Below are 22424 nucleotides of genomic sequence, written 5' to 3'. Positions count from 1 at the left end.
CAGACAACAAGTGTGCAAATAATAAGATAATTTCATACTGTGTTAAGCGCTGTAAGAATTCACAAAGTTCAGGAATAGAGACCAAGATCTTTCTCAGCACCTCAGTAAACTTCATCTCAGCCTCTTCTCCCAACACTCACCTTGACACCGGTCCTGGGCCCCAGTGTCATGGAGCTCCTGGCAAATCCTGATCTGCAGGGGCCATCCAGGCCCCGGGGCCTTTGCACACGCTGTTCCTGCTAGCTCCAGTGCCCTCCCCACCTCATGCCCCTGGCAAAGCCTACGTGCCCATTACAACTAAACGCAAAGGTCACCTCTTCCATGAAGCCTTCCCTGATACTCCAGGGCAGAATTAGCATGTCCCTCAGTATTATCCATGCACTTTCCACAGACTCTTACGCAAGTCAGAGAGTGGAGCGGCTGGATGTGGAATCAGGAAGACCTTGGGTTCCAACCCTGACTCTGCCACCTCTGAATTTTGTGGCTTTGGGCACATTTCTTAGCCTTTCTTGGCCTCAGTTTTCTTGACAGAGAAAAATGGAAATTATGACAGAACCTTATAACAGGACCTATCACTTAGTTGCAAAACTTAAATCCATGTCCGTAGTAAAGTACTCAGACACAGAGAAGATGCTTTAAGTAAGGACCAGCTGGTTGTTATTGATGTTAGTGCTGGGCGGATCCTGCATGTGCATGTTATCTGGGTTCCCCGCAGGCTGTGAGAGGCTGTATCTTATCCTGTCCTGTGGGCGTTTTCCCTTTGCCCCAGAATTGCCTCCAGGACTCCAAGCAGGAGGCAGAGGATGTTGAGTGCTCTCAGCCAGCAGCAAAGGTGTTGGAGGTGGCCAGAATGTCACCCCGCCATCTCCCCATCCTCCTCCCCCGCCAGCCCGCGCCAGCCGTCATTAGCAGACTGCAAAGGAGGCGCCAGGAGAGACCAGGAGTCAGGGCCGAGCGGGGGTGGGGTGGGGGCAGGGGTGGGGGGGAGGGATGCTGCTGGCCTGGGGACCTTGCCCATGGTCCCCACGGGTGTCAAACACAAAGAGGTGGCCTTGAACAGAGGCAGTGACAGCCAAACGCAGGCCGTGCTGGCGGAGGTAAGTAAAAACACTTGTTTCTCCCCATCCTCCCTTTCCCCTCCCCCTCCTCCACCCCCTCCCCACCCCAGTAGAGAGGGAGAAAGAGGAGAGACGCCCAGCCCCCTCCCCGCCCCCAGGGCAAGGCTCAGCTGGCTGTACAGGAGGGGACAAGATGAGCGTGAAATTGGATTTCAGATGGAAGTTTTAGACTCACCCAAACCAGCCTTTTTATTGCCCAAAAGTGCCCAGGCCATAGCGAAGGGACAGGAAGCAGAGATTGGAAAGGGCAAGGCCGAAGGGGGTGAGTCAGCAGTGGGGAGAAAATGATCCATTTCCTGTGTGTTCCACAGAGGCCAGAACGGTCAACAAACAGCTAGGCGTCCCCAGGGCCCAGAGGAGGCTCGGTGCCGGCATCGCTGGAGGACTGGCTATGCCCTTGCCTGGGGAGTGTGCAGACCTCAGACAGGGTCCCTGGTGAGGGCCTTGGCCCTGGGCAGCCGCAGCCTCTTCCTCAGACCCACCCGGTGCCCACACTCTCAGTGGACGCAGAGCCCCACACTCAGAAGGACCCCGGCTCGGTTTGAGGCTGTGCTGCTGCTGTCTTGAAATTCTCCATGCTTGTTGAACAAGAGGCCCCGCATTTTCATTTTGCACTGGGCCCCCCAGATCAGGTAGCTGATCTGGGATCACTCCTTGCTTTCCAAGGTCATAGCCAGCAAAAGGAGCCAACTCCAGGCTGTGCCCCACGGGTAACTTCTGGGGATCTCTGACCCCAGCCAGGTGCCCCACCCTCCTCCTCCCCCAGGAGCCAGGCTCCGGGACCATTGCCCGCTCTGCCGCTGCACTCAGGGACTTGGCTTGCGCAGACCATCAGAAGAGGGCCTCAGTGAGCCGGGACAGGGGTGGCCAGGACACTGCGCTGTCCCTGTGTTGGGGCGGGGGCCCGGCTGCGGGTCCTTGAGGGCAGAGAAACCTGCAGGAAGTTGGGTAGACTCTCCAGACAGCCACATGGGACAGAAGGAGGGAGACAGAGCCATGATCCCGACAACAACAAACACAAGCACTTACCACTTAAGTGCCCCACCCTGGCTGAGTTGCCTATGCGCATTCACCCATTTATCTTCGCATTCACCCATTTATCTTCACAAAAGTTCTAGGCTTGACTAGCTCATCTCCATGTTACAGAATAGGAAACTGAGGCATGCAGAGATAAGTGACTTGTTCAAGAGTCCATGTAGCTGGTACACAACACAGCCGGGATATATCCATGCTGTACTTGCACCTGGGTGTTTTCCATACATTATCTCCAACCTTTCCAATAACCCATGGCAGTGATTAGTCCTGAACAATGAGTCGGAATAAATGATGAAATTATATTAGTCATTAAATATGAAATGTCCGATTTCCTTAAGTACTAAGTTTCACAGTTGGTATCTCTGACATTTCACTTTGACACTTCTTGTTTTATTTTCATTGTGAAGGTACATCCTCAGTCTTTCAAACACACATTTTGGCTTGTGATTATCTTGCAGGTTTTTTAAAGCACTTTTTGTGAAACCATGAATAAGTCAAAAATTTGTGTTATTTTCAAATATGATTTCCATCACAGAACCAGTGCAGCACAGACAGCTCGAAATATCAGCGAAGTGTTTGGGAAGGATGTGGCTAATGAACACACAGTATGTGGATGGTTTGGGAAGTTCCACTCTGGTGATTTTAATCTTGAAAATGAGCCACGGGAGTGACCTTAGACCAAGGTGGATAATGATGAGCTGAAAGCTGTAGTGGAAATGAATCCATCTTAACCTACGTGTGAATTAGCAGCAAGGTTTGACGTTACTATTCCAACAATATTGGACCATTGGAAAGAAATGGGCAAGGTAAAGAAGCTGGGTAGATGGGTTCCGCATGAATTAAATGAGCATCAGAAGACAAATCATCTCGAAGCTTGCCTTTCTTCGCTGTCATGACGTAAAGGTGAACCATTTCTACACTGTATTGTTACACATAAGGGAAAATGGATTCTTTTTGACAATCGCAAGTGTCCGGCACAATGGGTGGATATTGAAACAAAGTCCAAAACGAAATAGTCATCAAAAAAAAAGCTAATGTCTGTTTGGTGGTCCAGCACTGGTATTATCCACTACAGCTTCATGGAACCTGGTCAGTCGATGACAACAGATGTCAACTGCAACCAGTCAGGCGAAATAATGAGGATGCTTGTGATTAAGCAGCCGAGATTGGTCAACAGAGACAGGCCAAGCATTGTCAGAGGGCCCTCTCTTTAGAATGGGTTTTGTCACTTCTCCTGGAAGTGGACAAGGGGGCTCTCCAAGGTGCTCCCAGCCACGTTGGGAAGAGAGTGTTAGTTCTCTTTCTGGTTGATTATTTTACCCAAAGTCAGCACATTTTTAAGGAAGAGTTGGTCGTGGGACTCAGGCCTCATGTTCTAAGGCACTTCCCTATTTGAACCTAGGTTGTACTTACTTGTCCCCCAACCCCAGAAGGAAAACATTTGTGGGAACTAACAATCAGCAATTTCAAGAACCAAGTCAGCAGGGCGGGACAGCTGAATGACTTTCTATCTCAGGCACCAATCAAGGCCCAAGCACCATGGGTTGGTTCGTGTTATCATTTCGTTCTTGGTAGCAACACACAGAGGCTTCCCTAACATCACCTACAGGAGCAGGCTGGGGCCTGGGGATGCCCTTTGGGGATGCTCGAGAAATAGCCAGCCTGTCCCTAAGGGCTGCACAAAGGCCAGGCGAAGCAGAGGAACCCGATTTCTTTGTCGTTGGTTTAGCTTCCCAAAATTCTCCCTGAGCCCAATCTCCACGTGGCATAGAATTTAAGATATGTTTCTAAAATATTTGCAAGAAAGGAGCCCTGACAACAGATAAAAGAAAATGAGTGACCAGGGTGATGGGGGGGGAGGTGTATAGCCAAAGCCGTTCCCCATGTGTAGAAAATATCTTAATTATATTTGAAAATGCATGTGAGTATCTCACGGTATTCAAGTAAGTATCTTACAAGTATTCATTTGTAAGCAACAGGAAATAAAAATCTGGCCCAAGTTTTTTTAAAAAGTGTGTGAGCTCTTGTGACTCACAAGTCCTGGAGAATGCAGTGCACAGACTCGAAAGTGGGCCCACGTCCCCACCTTCCGGTGTTTATGCCCTTGTGGGATCCCCTGCCCCTGAGTATGGGGGGACCTGTGACTTGCTTCTAGCCCATAGGATAGAGCAAAGGGGAGAGGATATATGTGATCAAGGTGCCTGATTATGTTAGGTAAGATTACACCATCTCTCTTGCTGAGAGACTCCCTGGATGTCTGTGCACAAGGGAGTGAGCTCGCTACTCGCTGTGAGCTGCCCCATGGAGAGGGAACTGAGAGAAGCCTCAGAAAAGAACCCAACCCTGACCAAGACTGGCTGCAGCCTCACAGAGAACCCAGCTAAGCCTTGACCAGACTCCTGACCCACAGAAACTGTGAGATAAGAAATTTCTGTCATTTTAAGCCACTAAATTTGTGGTACCATTGTTACATAGCAATAGATAACTGATACAAATTGATGGCTTCAGGCATGGATGGATCCAGGAGCTTAGAGGACATCCCCAGGTCCCAGCCTGTCCTCCTCTCTCAGTTCTACTCTGTTACACACCACTTTCATTCTGTCTCCAGGTCTCCAGCAGCAGCCTGTATCCTCCCAGGTTCAAGTTGAGCACAAGAAGAATCTGTGAGTCCTGCTCCTCTGGGACAAACTCACATCCTGTGGGTTGAACAATCCCAGCCAAAAGCCCGGGGAGTGACTCTCACCCTTTCATTCAAGATTTCTGCCCTGGGGGAGCCAAACAAGGAAAGTGTTCAGATTAGACCAACCTGAGTCATGTGCTCAGCCCTGAGCCAATCACTGTGGCAAAGGGTACCCAAAGTTCTGATTGGCCAGTCCTGGGTCCCATGCTCTACTCTGAGAAGAAGAACTGGAGCCCCACCCCTGCCATCGTGGACAGAGCGAGGTGGGGCTTCTACAGTGGACACTCGGGACCGTTACCAGGGAAACGTGGTGTGGAAGCTGGGTTGTCTGGTGTTTTCCCAGACACAACAGACCTCCATCCCTCTGCAATGATTTATTATTAATGTTTTCAGTGCTTTCCACTGAGCAGCAATCTCATCTATCAGAACTCTGCATGAAGTCCAGTCCCCAGCTCACCCACGGACTTGCCCCGTGACTCTCATTCTGGGCCTCAGTCTCCGCAGCTGTAAAACGAAGAGCTGGTCCAGAGCCCCAGAGGCCCTTCTGGCTGTCACCTGGGACTGAGTTTGGAGAACACACTTCCCCTGGAGTTTCCTGCAGACCAGCCAAGGGCAACCAAATCCAAGTTGAGAGTTGCGGCAGACACAGTGGATCTGTGTCCCCTGAGCTCACCACTTCATGGCCACCTGCCCGATCCCGGAGGTTGGAATGCACAGTGCTCTGCCTGGGGGCTTTCCCCAGAGCCACAGAAGGGAAGACATACCAGGGAATTAGCACGGCCTAGGAGCAGGCCTCCTAACCACCAGGGACTCGGTGGATAAGTGCCCCTGCTCCCTTGCTCTGCGGGTGGGTACTTCAGACGTGTGTTCTATACTCTGCCCCAGAACTCTTCTAGCAGGATTAAGCTCCAGTCACCCACAGTGTAATGACATAATAAAATGCTCTTTATGAGTTACCTTCTCCTCCCTTCCCTACGTCTCACAAATAAAGTACTGTGCTTGAGTCCTCATTTCATGGTCTGCTTTGAGGGGGCTGGGGCTGGAGCTCTGAGGGGCTTGTCTGGAGATCAGATGTGTTTCAGATGTGTATTGTGATCGTTAATTTTATGTGTCAACTTGGCTGGACCACAGTGCCCAGATATGCTGTTAATCATTATTCTGGATGTTTCCATGAAGATGTTTTTGGATGAGATGAGATTAACATTTAAATTGGTAGACTTGGAGTAAAGCAGACGGCCCTCCCTAATGTGGGTGGGCCTCATCTAATCAGCTGAAGACCTTACTAGAACAAACACTGACCTCCTCCCAGCAAGAGAGAACTCTGCAGCAGACGGCCTTCGGACTTGAACTACATCAGTTCTTCCTGAGTCTCCACCCTGCCGGCCCACCCTGTGGATTTTGGACTTGCCAGCCTCCATAATTGCATGAGCCAATTCCTTAAAATAAATCTCTTTGGACACACACACACACACACACACACACACACGATTTGTTGTGTTTCTAGTTCCCCAGAATGAGACAGGGAGAGGGGAAGGTCAGGGGGCAGACAGTGTGCTCCTGCCAGATGGGCCAGCCCCTTTCATAGAGTTTTCTGGAAGCCCCTCCCAATGTCTTCCACCTACATGTCATCAGCTACCCCATGCAGCAAGGGAGGCTGGGATGGAAGTGTTTCCTCGGACAATTTGTCAACCCAGCCAAGTCAGGCTTTGGCTAACAAGGATCAGGAGAGGCAGAAACAGTTTGCCCCCAAGGACCCAGCTGCTTTGAAGATTCTCCAGTCTGGCAGACAGGAGGAGGGCCAAGGCACCCAGTTGTCCCTCTTCTTCTCCAACATCCTTACTTCCCCACAGCCTATTTCCTGCAGTGGACAACATGCCTGCCTGGGAACCTGGAGACATGGCACGATTGTCCTGCTGTGCTCCTGCATGGGTGCATAACCTTTGGCTGTATGCTCAGAGCCTCTAGGTTTCCATTTCCCCAACTGCACAGGGATGTGGAGTGGATTTCTGAGTCCCCCTTCAACTCCAGTGTGCTAATTCTGAACACTAGCCCCTCTCAAGTCCTGGACCTACACCGGGTCCTGTTAAATGGCACGAGCATTTGCGTGAGGTCTCAGCCACTGCTGGCAGGTGTTTCTTCAGGTCAGCAGTGGATGGTCTGAGCAGGTGGCTCCCATCTGGGCTGCCAGAGTATCTGGGTCTGAGTGTGCTTCAGGCATCAAAAGAAGATGTCACCGCTGTGCCATGTGCTGCTGTTGAAGGTGTTTCATTGTGCTCTGACTCTGAAAATTCATCCTAGACAGGACAGACCTAAGACAACTCATGTTAGTGGTGTCACGGTGACATCAGAGCCTGACTGCAAGGGTTTGAACGTGTGTCCCCTCCAAAACTCATGCTGAAATTTAATTGCCATGTGACAGTATTAAGAGGTGGGACCTTTAAGAGGTGATTAGGCCATGAGGGCTCTGCCTCATAGGTGGGGTTAATTATAAAAGGGCACGTTCGATCCCTTTTGTGTTTCTTTGCCCTTTCACTATGGGAGGATACAGCAGGAAGGTCCTTGACGGATGCCAGCATCTTAATCTTGGACTTCCCAGCCTCCAGAACTGTGAGGAAACACATTTCTGTTCATTATAATTACCCAGTCTCCGGTATTCTGTTACAGCAGCACAAACAGACTAAGACGCTGACCATGAGCTTCCTTCCATAACGGCTGCAGCACACGCTTGACGACAGGCATTTGCAGGTAAAAGTCTAGCAAGGAGGAGAGTGGAGTGACCCTGGGTGTTCCTGTCCCATCCCCACACCTCGCACTAACACATGGGACTGAGCACAATCTGGAATTTAGAAGACATTCAAGGATTCTGCATATTGCAGATGAGGAAACTGGGGCTCTGTTTTCCACACGGGGCTTTCAGAGGGCTGAAGGGGTATGGCATCCACTCTTTGGAGGTTTTGTAGCTTCAGGATGAACCAGACAGAGGGAGCTCTCAGGGAGGGAAGCCTCAGAAGCAAACACACAGGGGGCACAGATGACCAGCGGACGCTGCAGGTATCTGTGGAACACAGCAGATCTCAACGAGGGATCTTACAACAGTGCTTGTGCACACTGTCTCCCGGAGACACTTAGCTATCCCGAGGGGCTGAGACCCTGCAATTAGCCAGGTGCTGGTTACCATGGCAACAGAAATCAGGAAGTAAAGTCAGCATGACCTTGTTTATTTCTGCAACCTGTGAATCCAGGGGGAACTTAGGCTACACCGGCGTATCTGATTCAAAACAATATTCCATTCTCCAAGCAGGCTACATCATAAAGTGGCTCCTGGGCTACCACTTTTAACAGGGTGAAAGCCCTACAATTACGGTTGCAAAGAAATCAATTAATCAGCTAATAGATTTTGTATTAGTCAGTTATTGCCATAGTAATGCCACATAGCAAACCATCCTAAACTCAATGGCTTAAAACAATAATCCCTTCATGTCACTAGCATGTCTTTGGTTTGTCTGAGAATCAGCTGACCTAGGCAGGGCTCAGCTGGGTCCAGGTGTGTTGCATGTGTCTCTCCTCCTCCTTGGACCTGCGCATAAGAGGCCAAGCTGCACCAACCACACAGGCACAGTTCCAGCCTCTGCTTGCATCCCATCTGCTAATAACCCCTGGCCAAGGTAAATTACAAGGCCAAGCCCAAATACAGTGGGAAGGGAAGACCACTTCTGCCCACTGGGAGTCCGTGCCAAAGGTGTGGATATATATTCTAACTACAAGAAAGTAAAGAATTGGGACAAGTAAAGCAATCTACAGTTTTTGAAGACTACTGACCTCTTTGGATGATATAAAGAGGAAGACCATCAGAAGTACTGTATAGTCCCACAGCAACCTGCCCCAGGAAGAAAGAAATATGTTCAACCCTGAACACACCCATGTCCTCCGATCTCGGAAGCTAAGCAGCATTGTGCCTGGTTAGTACTTGGCTGGGAAGAAGGGTGATACTGCAGCTACACTAGCCAAGCAAGAAGAGGGCCAGGGGAGTCCTGCTCATTGAGAAGTGTCACTCCATTCGCAGAGTGGCAGGTGGGAGACACGGCTTGGTTTCTCTGCGTTATTCTGCCTGCCCCAGGTTAGTCCCAGCTCTGGCCAACACCTTGCAGAGGGTTTGTTTTGCAACTTCCTGGTGCTGACATCATCAGAGCTCTCACACCTGACTCCATTTGGGCACTCTTGAGCCTCTCGTATCCTATTATTGCCTTCTTTCTTCCTTCTTAAAGTTTATTTTGCTGTTCTTTTTCTAACTCTTTATTTCAGATGCTTAGCTCAATAATAGTTAATGTTTCTTTTGTAATATAATTTTTTTTTTTTTTGGGGGTAGAGACAGAGTCTCACTTGTTGCCCAGACTGGTCTAGAATTCCTAGCCTCAAGTGATCCTCCAGCCTTGGCCTCCCAAAGTGCTGGGATTACAGGCATGAGCCACCATGCGTGCCCTGTAATATAAATATTTAAGACTGTGAATGTCCCACTAAATTCAGCTTCAGTTGCATCATGTTTATTTTGATATGTGATAATTTCATTGTTATTTATTTTAAATATCCTTTAAATTTCATCTTTGCTTGATGAGATTATTTAGAAGTGTATTTTAATTTCTATAGCTGGAGTTTTCAGAAGATATCTTTGTTAATGATTTCACATTTCATTGCAACATGGTTAGAGAATGTGGTCTGGATGATACAATCCTTTAAAATGTGTTGAAACTTGCTTTATGGCCTAGTATTTAGTCTGTTTTTAAAAACATTCCCTGTATTTGAACAGAACATGTATTCTCTAATTCTTGAACACACAGTTCAATGTATCTATTAGGTCAAACTTGTTCATTGTTGCTTCAGTTATCTATTGGTGCATAACAAATCACTCCAAAATTTAGTGGCTTAAAACATTTTATTTGGTCCTGATTCTACACCCTGGGCTGGGCTCAGCTGGGTGGTTCTGTTAGTCCTTCATGTGATTGTATTCAGCTGGCAGATTGACTGAGGACTGGGTTCAGCTAGGTGGTTCTGCCAGTCCTTCATGTGATTGTATTCACCTGGCAGATTGACTGAGGACTGGGCTCAGCTGGGTGGTTCTGCTAGTCCTTTGTGTGACTGTATTCAGCTGGCAGATTGACTGAGGGCTGGGCTCAGCTGGGACACTGGGATGGGAGGAAATTTCCTCTTCCGCAAGTACTCTCAGGGCCTGTACCTTTCCCCATGGTCTTTCCAGTAGGGTAGCTGTACTTCTTACATGGCTTCCAGAGCTCCAAGAACACAAACCCAGGAGCTATCAGGCATTCTTAAGGCTTAGAGCTGGAATTGGCAGACTGTCACCTCTGCCACATTCTATTTGTCAAAACAAGTTCCAGCCCAATCCAGATTTAAGTGAAGGGGCTACATAAGGGCATGAATATGGGAGAAATGGTTGTTTAATGTAATTAATATAATAGACAACCACAATTGTATTTTTCAACTGCTTGAACTATCAATTACTAGAAGAGTTATGCTAAATCCACACCACACCCCAGAAGTGATGATGGATTTCTCAGTTTCTCCTTGATGTTCTGTCAATTTTTTGCCTTAAATATTTGAAGCTATGTTAATAGGTGCATTCAAGTTTAGAATCATTGTATCTCCCCTGTGAATTAAAGTTTTTATTGTATAAAATGACCCTCTATCAGTAGTAATTCTTTTAGACTTAAAATCTATTTTGTCTGCTATTAATATTGATATGCCATACTTCTTATGGTTAGAATTTGCCTGGTAAATCTTTCCGCATTCTTTTACTTTGATCTTTTCTGGGTCCTTAGGTGTGTCCCTTATGAGCAATCATGTAGCTGGACCTTGGTTTTATTTTATTCAGCGTGACTGTCTTTGTCTTTTAACTATTTTAGTCTGTTTACATTTGTTTTGGTGAGTCTTGTATTTGGATGTATTTCCACCTTCTTGTTTTGCCCTACTTGTACTGATTTTAATTCGTATGCTTCTTTTTTCTTCATTTCTCCCATTCTTTTGTATTGATTGACTTTTGTTTTCTCATTTCATTTTTCCCTTCTGTTAATGTGGAATTTAGACATTCTATTTCTCTCCTTTTGTGTTTACCCTAGAAATTTTAACATGAATATTTAACTTAACAAAGTTTAACATTAATAAAAATATTCTCTTCTCAAACAGTTCAAAGATCTTAGAACACTTTAATTGTGATGACTTCCTTCCCTACATATATGCCTTCAGTGTCCAATATTTTAGGTTTTTTTTCCCCTTAGTAAGTTAGAGTTATCGTCATTAATATAGTCAATGACATGAATTATCTCCAGGTTCACAAAATGTCCACCATTCCTTTTGAGAATTTCCTTTTTAAATTATTTTTCTTTCTTCCTGAAACATGTTGTATTGGTTTTCTAGGGCTGCTGTAACCAAGCACCATAGACTGGGTGGCTTAAAAACAAATTTATGGCTGGGCGCAGTGGCTCACGCCTGTAATCCTAACACTCTGGGAGGCCAAGGTGGGAGGATCGCTTGAGCTCAGGAGTTCAAACCAGCCTGAGCAAAATGAGACCCCATCTCTACTAAAAATAGAAAATAAAATTAGCTGAGCATGGTGGTAATCACCTGTAGTCCCAGCCACTGGGGAGCTGAGGCAGGAAGATCACTTGAGGCCAGGAGTTTGAGGTTGCTGTGAGCTAGGCCAACACCATGGCACTCGCCTAGGCAACAGAGTGAGAGACTCTGTCTCAAAAAAAAAGAAAGAAAGAAATTTATTTTCTCACAGTTCTGGAGGCTGAAAATCCAAATGTAAGGTGTCAGCATGGTTTGTTTCTCCTGAGGCCTCCCTCCTTGGCTTGTAGACGGCGTCTTCTCCCTGTGTCTTCAAACGTGGTCTACCTTCTGTGCATGGCGTCTGTGTCCAAATTTCCTTTTCTTATAAGGACACCAGTCATATTGAATTAGGGCCCACCCTCATGACCTCATTTTAACTTAATCACTTCTTTAAAGACCCCCATCTCCAAATACGGTCACCTTCTGGGGTACTGAGAGGTTGAGATTCCAACATAGGAATTTTGGGGTGGGGGGTGGAGGAGGAGACACAAGTCAGCTCACAACACACACTATTAGTATAAAATAATCATCTGTTTTTGCTTATTAAAAATATCCTTATTTTCCCAGTTTTCTTGGGAGATATTTTTACTGAGTTTATGATTCTAGGTTAATGTATTATTTTCTCATGATGCTTTTAAGATATCATTATCCATCTGGCTTTCGCTTTTGTCATTGAGATGTCAGCTCAGCTTATGTGGTTCCTTGAGGATTACATGAGTTAGTGAATGCAAGTGCTCAGAACTGAGCCTGACACCTAGTAATAAGTATAGTTATTATTATTTTCTCTCTGGGTGCTTTTAAGATATCTTTGTCTTTGATGCCCTTCAATTTCACTATGGTAGATCTGGGGTTAGATTTCTTTTGATCTGTCAAGTGAAGCAATTCATGTCATTTCTCAATTTAAAATTCCCAGCTATTATCTCTTCAACTATTACCTCTTCCTCATTTCTGTCCTTTCTGGAACTCTGTTTAGATACATGTTAGACCTTTTCCTCTCTTTCCTGTCTCTTTTTTTTCCATTCATCTTTTCCATACCTGTGTCTGTGTTGGGTTCAGTGTCATTTTTTCAGACCTATATTCCAGTTCATTCTTTTTCACCTGCGTTTTAACCTGCAACGTAACATAGCTGTTAAGTCTCTATTTCAAATATTTTTCATTTTTAGATGTATTAGTTGGTTCTTTCCCCCATTTTTTATATTCTCTTATTTCTTACCAATACATTTAATATCCTCTTATTTCTTTAGAAATATTAGATATGTTTATTTGATGGTCTATATTTGATGACTTCAATATCGCAAATCTTTGTGGGTATGATTCTGCTGTCTGTGGTTTGGGCTGGCTCTCTTGTTATGCCTTATTTTCTTGTGTTAGGGGTTTTTTGTTTTGTTTTGTTTTTTAATATGCACTCACTTTCCTTGGAACTTTATCTGATAAATGATTGATATCCATGCTGTTGGTTTTACCGGGTCATCCTTTCACTGAATGCAGAGCCTTTTGTGGGCCAGGGTTTAGGCAGGGGGTCTCCTATCAGACTCCCACCTGGAATGAGCTCTGTTTCCCATCTCTGCAGGAGGAAAACAGAAGGTCAGATTTACAAAGGTTCAGCAGATATCTTCGGGGCAGCTGGAGACTTTACTACTTACCAGTTTAACTCTGAATTTCTGCTTTCACTTTGATTTTGGCCTCTGAAACTTTCTTAGGTCAGTGACACTTAAAAAAAGGTTTTGAGTTGTTTGCACATTTTTAATTGTTGCTGCAGGAGGATCGTCTGGGTATTTGGCCCACTATACTGTCAGAAAAGGGAGTTGATTTATTATTTATTTAAATGTTTCCTCTCCTCTATCTCTTTCCCCTTCTTCTCTCTGGAACTCTTATCAGTCATGGGTTAAAGCTCCTAGATCTCTCCTCTAACTCTCTGATTCTTCCTCTTACAATTTCTAACTCTTTATACTTTTCCCCTGGGTTTTGAGATGTTTCTTTCATTTTATCTTCTACGTCTCTCATTTTGTTTTCAACACTTCTTAATGGTTACCATTCTCTGTTCTATTCACTTTTTAAAACATCATGATTTACTGTTGTGGTACAATGTGTTTACATGCGATGAACAGTTCTCCTAAGGTGGGATGATGATGGTGGTAGTGGTGATGGTGATATAAAATTCCCATCTATTTACCACTATTTGAGATATTCTACTTTATCTTCTCTCTGGCTCCTGGATCTCCTTAAGTCTATTTAAATTTTCTTTTTCTTACTCATAGCTCATTGATTTTCAGGGACAGCCTTCAGGGTCCCTTGTGCAAGATGTTGCTCCTTTCATGAGGGCCAAGAGAAGCTCCCAGGTCTCAGCAGTGCTACTGTTGGCAAGCTCCCATGTTCTGGGGTGGGGGAAATACCAGTTCCCTCCCCACATGCAGCTCTCCCACACTCTCCCAGGCCAGAGAAACCTTACTAGGACCACACAAGGAGACTGCATGTGTGAGACCCAAAGGGATCCTGTTCTCTTGGGATCCTGGGCCCCCTCCCAGGCCTCTGAGCTGCTGATCCCTTCATCCCCACCTAGCTGGAGAGGGAGAGAGTCCCATGGCTGCTCCCTTTTCTGGAGATTCTAGGTGAGCTCCCTGTTTCACACCTATGTTCCAGGCCCTGCCATCAGACCCTCCCTCCTGGCTGCTCCTTAGCTCAGGAGGTAGAATTGAACACTAGTTGGGAGGAGCATTCAATCCACCCCTCCTGCCTCTATAATGATTTTTAAACATGTGGTAGCCTAGGAAAGCATGTCTGTGGGCCATCTGTTTACAAATTTCAGTCTTGTGTATTCTTTTCAGGAATTGTAAGCTATTACATTTATATGGATGTACCTAAATTTACTTAACCAGACCATTTCCCAAGTTTTAATTTTAATATCATACAATATACTGTCCTTATAGATTCTTCGTCATCATGCCATTATTATTGTGCTAAATTTGCAGTACCTGATTCCCAAAGCTCCCTGATGATGATAATGTTACAACTTACTGAGTGCCTATTATGTGTTGGACCTTGTATGTGTTAACTTATTTAATACTTGTCATGGACCTATTTTTATCCTGATTTTACAAATAAGGAAACTAAGTCTCAGAGATGTTAAGTGACTCATTCAAGGTCACACAGCTAGTATTAATAGATGGTGGAGCCAAACTTTAAAGGTCTCATGCTTTTCACAATCCCGTATTATACATGGAGAAAGAACTGTCAGACTTTCAGTCCAGGATCTGCAATTTACTAGTCATATTTCCCTTGACAAGTGATGTTAGCTGCCTGGGACAAGATTGTTCTATTATAATCATCTCTGCCTTGCTACTCTCCCAGCAGTGTAGAGAGGACAACTGAGATAATGCATGTGGAAGGACTTTAAAAATTATAATATGCCATGCAAATGTATTGGGTATGCAAATGAGCTTCAAGCATCTTAGCCCATTGGCAAATGTGAAGGATATGTCCAGAGACCTCATCAAATGTTCCAACTGGATACTGCTAACAGCATATAATTCCTCCCATAAAATGCCATAACATGTCCCTAAAAAAGTATGAGACCCTTTAAAACATTTAATGATTATATAAATACAGGCATAAAAGCTATTTATAAAAATTTAAAATTATTTATAAATGTTGTCTGGAGCACTTGCTGAAACTGTTTTGTGAATCACCTTCTCTTGGTTTCTTTCCAGCGAATGAGGACTGAACTCTGGTTCTGAATTCCAGTCCCCTCTTTATTGGTTCAAAATTCCCTAGTTCTGTCTCAGAAACACTGCTTTCTTAGGCCTCTCTCATTTCTCGTCACTTCTATCTTAATACCTGTGCTTGGCTTTCATTAGCAGACCATTTTCACAAAAAAAAAACAAGACTTTCTTTCTAATCATCTTTCAAGGATTGCTAAGTACTTCATGAGTGATACAAATTCATACCATAATTTGTAACCTTTGTAGCAAATGGAAAATGCCACATATCATATGCATTCCAGATCCTTAGGGAATTTAGATCTCTGAATTAAATCCTTGAATATCATGGTTCTGTGGCAAAATGTAGGGAAGTATTTAGTAAGAATGAACTTAGTCTCCACTTTGCCCAATAATTTGAGCAGTCTGGCTCCCTAACTAATGTATATAAGTTTCTTGATGCAAAGGCTGTGTCTTTTCCATCTTCAGATTCCTCTCCAGAAAGCCCAAGTGCCTGTCATTTTCATGATTATGCAAAAATTATTTATAGAATGGAATCATTCAGTAATCATTCTTTCTATTGAGTACACCTGTCTCTAGGTAGAAGTAGAATGACATGGTAACAGTTCTAATTGACCCTTGTGTGACTTGGGTTGGTCGCTTTTCTGCTAGTCTTCATTGCATCCATCTGTACCTGGTAGAAAGGGAGGTTTGGAGAGGATAATCTTTAAGATCGTGGTTCTCAAATCTGGCCAATCACCTGAAGATCTTAAGGGATACCTGAGCTCCTTCTAGGAGCTTCTAATTCAGTAGATATTACAGGCAAGAATCTGTAATAAGACCAGCTGATACTTATCAAGAACTTATTTTGGGCTAGGCAGTGCGCTGTTTTGCAAGTTCATGTTCTCAGTTTATATCTTCACGACAATTTGAGGTAGTTTCTATTATCACTCCCATTTTACAGATGAAGAAATTGAAGCTAAGGACAGCAAAGAGAAAAAAAACTGCTTAAAAGGTTACGCAACTAGTACAACTAGTAACTGGTTGAGCGGAGATTCCACCTCGGGCCCAGGAACTCCAGACCTCGTGCTCTCTCAATCGCTGTGCTATAGAAGAGCTTTTCGGGCAGCTTCTGGTGATTTTGATGATTAAGCCCCCCAGAGGCCCGTGCAGCTCTCAAATGAGAGTGCATGTGTTTGAAATTTACAGCCCAGCCCTCTGCAGTGTTTCTGGATGGAAAATGGTTTAGGAACACGACCATCGGAAGAAATAAGACGAGCAGCTAGACCTCTCATCGGCATTTCGCAGCTTTGGGCCAACGTCCTCATCCACTGCGCTTGAGGTCCCTAGTCTCACAGGCTGACTGGACCTGGGAACCAAGGCAGACTCTTTCTGTACACCTGGCACTTCTGGTCATGCCCTGTTCCGCGAAGCCCCAATCCCAAGCTCGTTCTCCATGATTGACGTAACTTCAGAGCAATTACAATTGGCCATGGCGGACGGCCGCTCCGCCTCCCCGACGACCCCGCCTCCCTTTCATTCTGAAAGAAAGAACCTCGGCCTGGGAGTCCAATGAGAAGCGCCCCCACCCCAAAGATCCCGCCTCTTTCGGCGCCGACCCCGCCCCGAGGGCGAGAGGGATGCCCGCCTCCCGATGCGGATCGGACCAATCGAAGAGCTCGCTCGGCCGGACGGACAGCAGCCAGCCCAATCCGACAGGCCTCACCGGCGCCGCCCCGCCCCGCCGCGCCCCTCCCCCGCCCCTTAGCCGGGCCCGAGCGGCGGCCGGGCGGGTGCGGGCCTCGCAGCGGCGTCGGCGGCGGACGCGGTCTGAGGGGAGCGGCGGGCTAGCCGCGCGGGGCGTGGGGCGGCGCCTCGGCCCGGCTCGCGCTCGCCGGTGGGCGCGTCCATGGCCCCCGGGCCCGGGCGGGGCGCGGCCGCGGCCTGAGGGGCCATGTCCGGGGTGGTGCGGACCCTCAGCCGCTGCCTGCTGCCGGCCGAGGCCGGCGGGGCCCGCGAGCGCAGGGCGGGCGGGGCGCGCGACGCGGAGCGCGAGGCCCGAAGGCGCAGCCGCGACATCGACGCGCTGCTGGCCCGCGAGCGGCGCGCCGTGCGGCGCCTGGTGAAGATCCTGCTGCTGGGCGCGGGCGAGAGCGGCAAGTCCACCTTCCTCAAGCAGATGCGCATTATCCACGGCCGCGAGTTCGACCAGAAGGCGCTGCTCGAGTTCCGCGACACCATCTTCGACAACATCCTCAAGGTGAGCCGGCCCCGCCCGCCCGCCCGCACACCTGCGCCCAGGTGGGGCGCCCGGGCCGGCCGTGCCTGCGGCCTTTTGTGGCGGGTCTGCTGCGCTGGCCCGGCTCCCTTCATTGTCCGCTCCCCGGGCCCTGGACCCCCGGCCCGGCCGCTTCCCCAGCCCCACCTGGGCGGCCCGGTGCCCCCAGGCGGTCTCGGGGGCGACTTCAGGGCAGCGCACCGGGGATGCTCAGCTCTGTGCCGCCTGCGCATCCCGGGCCTGGTGGGCCGGTGGGAGTGGGAAAGCTGGCTGACTTCTGGGGATTGGGGGACGGGCGAATCCTGGTACTGGAGAAAGCCTCCTTCTCGCAGGGTGGCATCTGCCCGTTGCCCACTTACAGCTTGGTGGGTTGGGGGAGCCCAACTCGCCCTGCCATCCTGCAAGCTCCGACGAACAATGTAGCCTGGAGGGGAACTGGCCACGAGTCTCTCTTTTTAAACTTTTAGTAGGAAAATTTCAAGCGTGTACAAAAGTAGAGAAAATTGAAGGAGCTGTAACGTACCCCACCCTCAATCTCAACCGTGATCGTGTTCTGTGCCAATCCCGTGCACCTATGCCCTCCCCACAAGATCTCTTGGCAGATCCCAGACTTGGTGTGGTTGCATTAGACAATGTTGCAGTATGTGTCGCTGAAAGATAAGGCCTTCTTGTAAAAACATAACCACAGTACCGTTAGCAAACCGAAAAATTAGTAATGCCTCCTTAATATCACCAAATATCCAGCCTGTGTTCAGAAGTCTTCTGTTGTGGCATAATTGTTTTGTTTGTTTGAATCCGCATACAACTAAAATCCTTGCAGTGTGATTCGTCTTCAGGTTCTCCTTCTGTCTCTGGCCATGTTTGTGAGAGAAACTGTAGCATCAACAAAGTCTGGGTTCCGGTCTCACCACTGCGAGCCTGTGCTAAAGGCCCCAAAGAAAGGAAATCTGGAGAAAACTGATGATGAGGGAAAGTAGAGTCTCCTGCACCTAGATAGGATTTTGTTTTGTTTTGTTATTTAGTTTTATCTCTACCCTTTTCTTGTCCCCTCACCACTTTTTTCCAAGCCTGTTTTGGGGAAACCAAGTTACAGGTATGAGAAAAGTGTGTCTCAAAGCAGAGGTGGAGAGAAGTTTGTCGTACCAGAAAACCTGCCTAGAGACTAGATTTTATGGTGCCTGAGGGATTTTAAATTTAGCAAAGGGCTGTAGAAACCCATCTGGTACATTTCTTCCACTTCAACCACAGGGACGCTCCAGCTGAGCTCTGGAGATGAAGTGAGTCCTTACTGGGATCTCTGTGCTGGAACCCTGGGCTCCAGACTTCCGGGCCAGTATTCCCACTCTACGTATTTGTTATTAAAATGTTTCATTTAGACATAGCTCTTTTAAGGATTGTGAGGGGGAAAAAAATAATTTGGATGATAAAACATCCCTTTTCATTTCACCTCTTTCAAAAGCCTCTCAGTGAATTCGAGCTCTGGCCAAATATTTCATAAACTCTAAAGACTAGGTGCCCAGTGTCACTCACTGGGGATGGATTGTGTGTTTAAAATTCCCCTCATTTTCTGGGGTGAAGTGCATTTGATTGTCTCTCAGGACCTGCTCCCTAACTTCCCTGCCAAAGATCCTGATTTTATTTTTGCTGCTTTCCTGGACCTCACATTTAAGTCAAAGTATAGAGATTTGGCTATCTCCAGTTTCTTTCAACTCAGGAGGTGGGGAAAAGATTCAGAAACATAGAATCTGAAATCTAAATCAGTGTATTAGTGTGTTTTATAAAACTCAGTCTTAGCCTTTTCCTGATGCATATAAACATTAACTTTCGCTGACTTATCAACAGAAACAAGATGTGTTAACTAGTATTTTATTTTTTTTTATTAATTATAGTTCCACACTAAACTCACTAGTTGGAAATTCATCTTTCAATTTAAAACCAAAAATCCTTCCCTTCCCCCCACCCCCCCCACCCTTTTTATTTGGACAGATCCCTTCAGAAAGAGACTTTAAATAAATTGCCTTGTGCTTTAGCAGTGGACATTTGAGTGATACTGTCCAGAATAATATTTGTGTCTATGTAGAGATTTAGCGTTAACAGGCTATTTTTAAGCACTGTGTGCTATGAACATTGTGCCAGGTCCTTTCATATATGGCATTTAATTTTCAGAATGCTCCAGATGGTATTATCTCATTTAGCCAATGAGGAGATTGATAAGAGTTTAAAATCTGTGCAAGGTCAGTTGTCTAATTAGCAGGTGGCAGAGCTGGAATCCAAACCTAGTCTTTTTTTTTTTTAAATAAAACTTTCGCTTTCGAAATAATTGTAGAATCCTATGTGGTTGTAAGAAATAATAGAGATCCCATGCACTCTCCACCCACTTTCCCTCAATGGTAATATCTTGTAAAACTATAATACAGTCTTATAACCAGGATATTGACATCAATACGGTCAAGATACAAAACATTTCCATCCCTGTAAGGATCCCTGATGTGGTCCTGTTATAGCCACTCGGTCCCTCTTACCCTACCAGACCCTGGTGATGACTAATCTATTGTCTAATTTATGCAGAATGTGACCTTTTGGAATTGGCTTTTATCACTGAGCCTAATTCCCTGGAGATTCACCCAAGTGGTTATGTGTATCAATAATCCCTGCCTTTTTATTGCTGAATAGTATTCCATGGTATGGATTTACCACAGTACACCATTTAACTATTTACCTATTGGGGGACATCTGGGTTATTTTCAGTTACTGCCCATTATGAAGAAATCTTCTCTGAACATGTATGTACGTGTTTTTCTATGTACATAGGTTTTTATGTATCTGGGATAAATGGCCAAGAGTGCAATTCCTGGGTTGTATGGTAGTTAAAAATTTTTCTAACATGGCTTACACATTTCCATCAGCAATGTATAAGAGATCCAGTTTTTCCACATCCTTGCCAACATTTGATGTTGCCACTATTTTTTTATTTTAGCCATTCTAATAGGTGTGTAGTGATACCTTATTGTGATTTTAATTTGTATTTCCCTCATGGCTAATGATGTTGAACATCTTTTCACGTGTTTAATTGCCATCTGTATATCCTCTTCAGTGAAATATCTCTTCATGTTTTTTACCCATTTTCTGATTAGGGTGCTTTTTTTTTTTTTTTTGAGATGGGATCTCACTGTGTTGCCCAGACTGAACTCCTGGCCTCAAGTGGACCTTCTGCCTCAGCCTCCCAAGTAGCTGGGATTACAGGTGTGAGCCACCATGCCCAGCTATGGTTGCTTTTTTTAAAAAAATTTGTTGAGTTTCAAGGGTTGTTTATATAATCTAGTTACTAGTCCTTTGTCAAATATGTGGTTTGCAAATATTTTCTCCCAGTCTATAGCTTGTCTTCTCATCCTCTTAATAGGGTCTTTAATTTCAGTGAGGTCCATTTTATCAATTTTTCCTTTTATGGATCATAGTTTTGATACCAAGTTTAAGAACTCTTTGCTTAGCCCAAGATCCCCAAAGTTTTATTTTTTTCTTAAAAATTTTATAGTTGGACATATAAATCCATGATATATTTTGAGTTAATTTTTATATGAAGTATGAGGGTTAGCTGAAAGTTCATTTCTCTGCCTTCTAGTTCTAGTACCATTTGTTGAAAAGACCATCCTTCCATTGAATTGCTTTTGTACCTTTGTTGAAAATCATCTGGGTGTATTTGTATCCTTCTATTTCTGGATTCTCTGTTCTGTGTCACTGATCTCTTGTCTTTCTGCCAGTATCACACTGTGTTGATTTCTATAGCTATAAAATGGGCTTTAATATCAGAGTGATTTTTCCCACTTTTTAAAGATTGTTTTAGCTGTTCTAGGGCCTGTGCCTTTTTTCAGTATAAGTTTTAGAATAAACTTGTCTATGTCTGTAACAACAACAAAAAAAACTTGTTGGGATTTTGATAGCAATTGCGTTAAACCTATAGATCAGTTTGGGGAGAATTGACATCTTTACTATGTTGAGTCTTCCAATTTATGAATACAGAATGTCTTCATTTATTTAGGTCTTCTTTGATTTTCTTCCATCAGCATTTTGTACTTTTCAGCATTATATCTTATTCATGTTTTATTAAATCTATACCTAAGTATTTCATTTTCTTTAAAGCAATTGTAGGTGATATTGTGCTTTTATTTTCAGTTTTACATACATGTATTGTTAGTGTGTAAGAATGTGATTGATTTTCATATCTTGATCTTGTGTCCTGTGACATTGGTGAACACAATGGTTCTAAGAGCTTTCCCGTGGATTTCTTGGAATTTTCTACCCAGATCATCATGTTGTCTGCAAATAAGGACAGTTTTATTTCTTCTTTTCCAATAGATAGATGTTTTATTTCTTTTTCTTGCTTTATTGTGATGGCTAGAATTTTCATTGTTGAATAGTGGTAAACACAGTGATATCTGTTTCTTTCCTGATATTGGTGATTTGTGTCTTCTCTCTTTATTTTTGTCAGTCTTCCTAAGGTTTATCAGTTTTATTGACTTTTTTTTTTCCCTAAAAAGAACCAGCCTTTTATTCTGTTAATTTTTCTCTGTGGTTTTCCTGTTTTCAATTTCATTTATTTTCGTTCTTTATTATTCCTTCCTTCCTTCTTGCTTTGGGTTTATTTTGGTCTTTTTTTTTTTTTTTTTTTTTCCGAGTTTCTTGAGGTACAATCTTATTTGCTGAGACCTTTCCTTTTTTCTAATATAAAGATTTTAAGTGCTATAAATTTACCTCTTGGCACTACTTTATCAGTGTCCACATATTTTGATGTGTTCTGCCTTCATTTTTATTCAGTTTCATGTGTATTTCCTTCAAGATGTCTTCCTTGACCCATGGATTATTTATTTAGAAGTATGTTGTAGTTCCCAAGTATTTAAAGATTTTCCTGTTATCTGGTTTTGAGTTCTAGTTTGACTCCATTATGGTCAGAGAACACACTTTATATCATCTCAGTTCTTTTAAATTTGTTAAGGTTTGCT

At 45.0% G+C, this 22424-nt stretch overlaps 1 protein-coding gene across 1 annotated transcript in view; it reads left to right on the top strand.

The window, feature by feature from the left end:
- Nucleotides 1–17018: 17018 nt before the first annotated feature.
- GNA12 (G protein subunit alpha 12) overlaps nucleotides 17019–22424 on the top strand; it is a 94309-nt gene continuing 88903 nt past the window's right edge. Inside the window, exon 1 of the mRNA XM_045541229.1 lies at nucleotides 17019–17409. Coding sequence (XP_045397185.1) covers nucleotides 17104–17409 — 306 coding nt within the window. The 5' untranslated portion in view covers nucleotides 17019–17103. The remainder of the gene's footprint in view (nucleotides 17410–22424) is intronic.

This window comes from Lemur catta, chromosome 2 (assembly GCF_020740605.2).
Source record: "Lemur catta isolate mLemCat1 chromosome 2, mLemCat1.pri, whole genome shotgun sequence".
NCBI classification, from domain to species: domain Eukaryota; kingdom Metazoa; phylum Chordata; class Mammalia; order Primates; family Lemuridae; genus Lemur; species Lemur catta.
The sequence above is the reverse complement of the archived record's forward strand: the minus strand, read 5'-3'. Positions and strand labels throughout refer to the sequence as shown.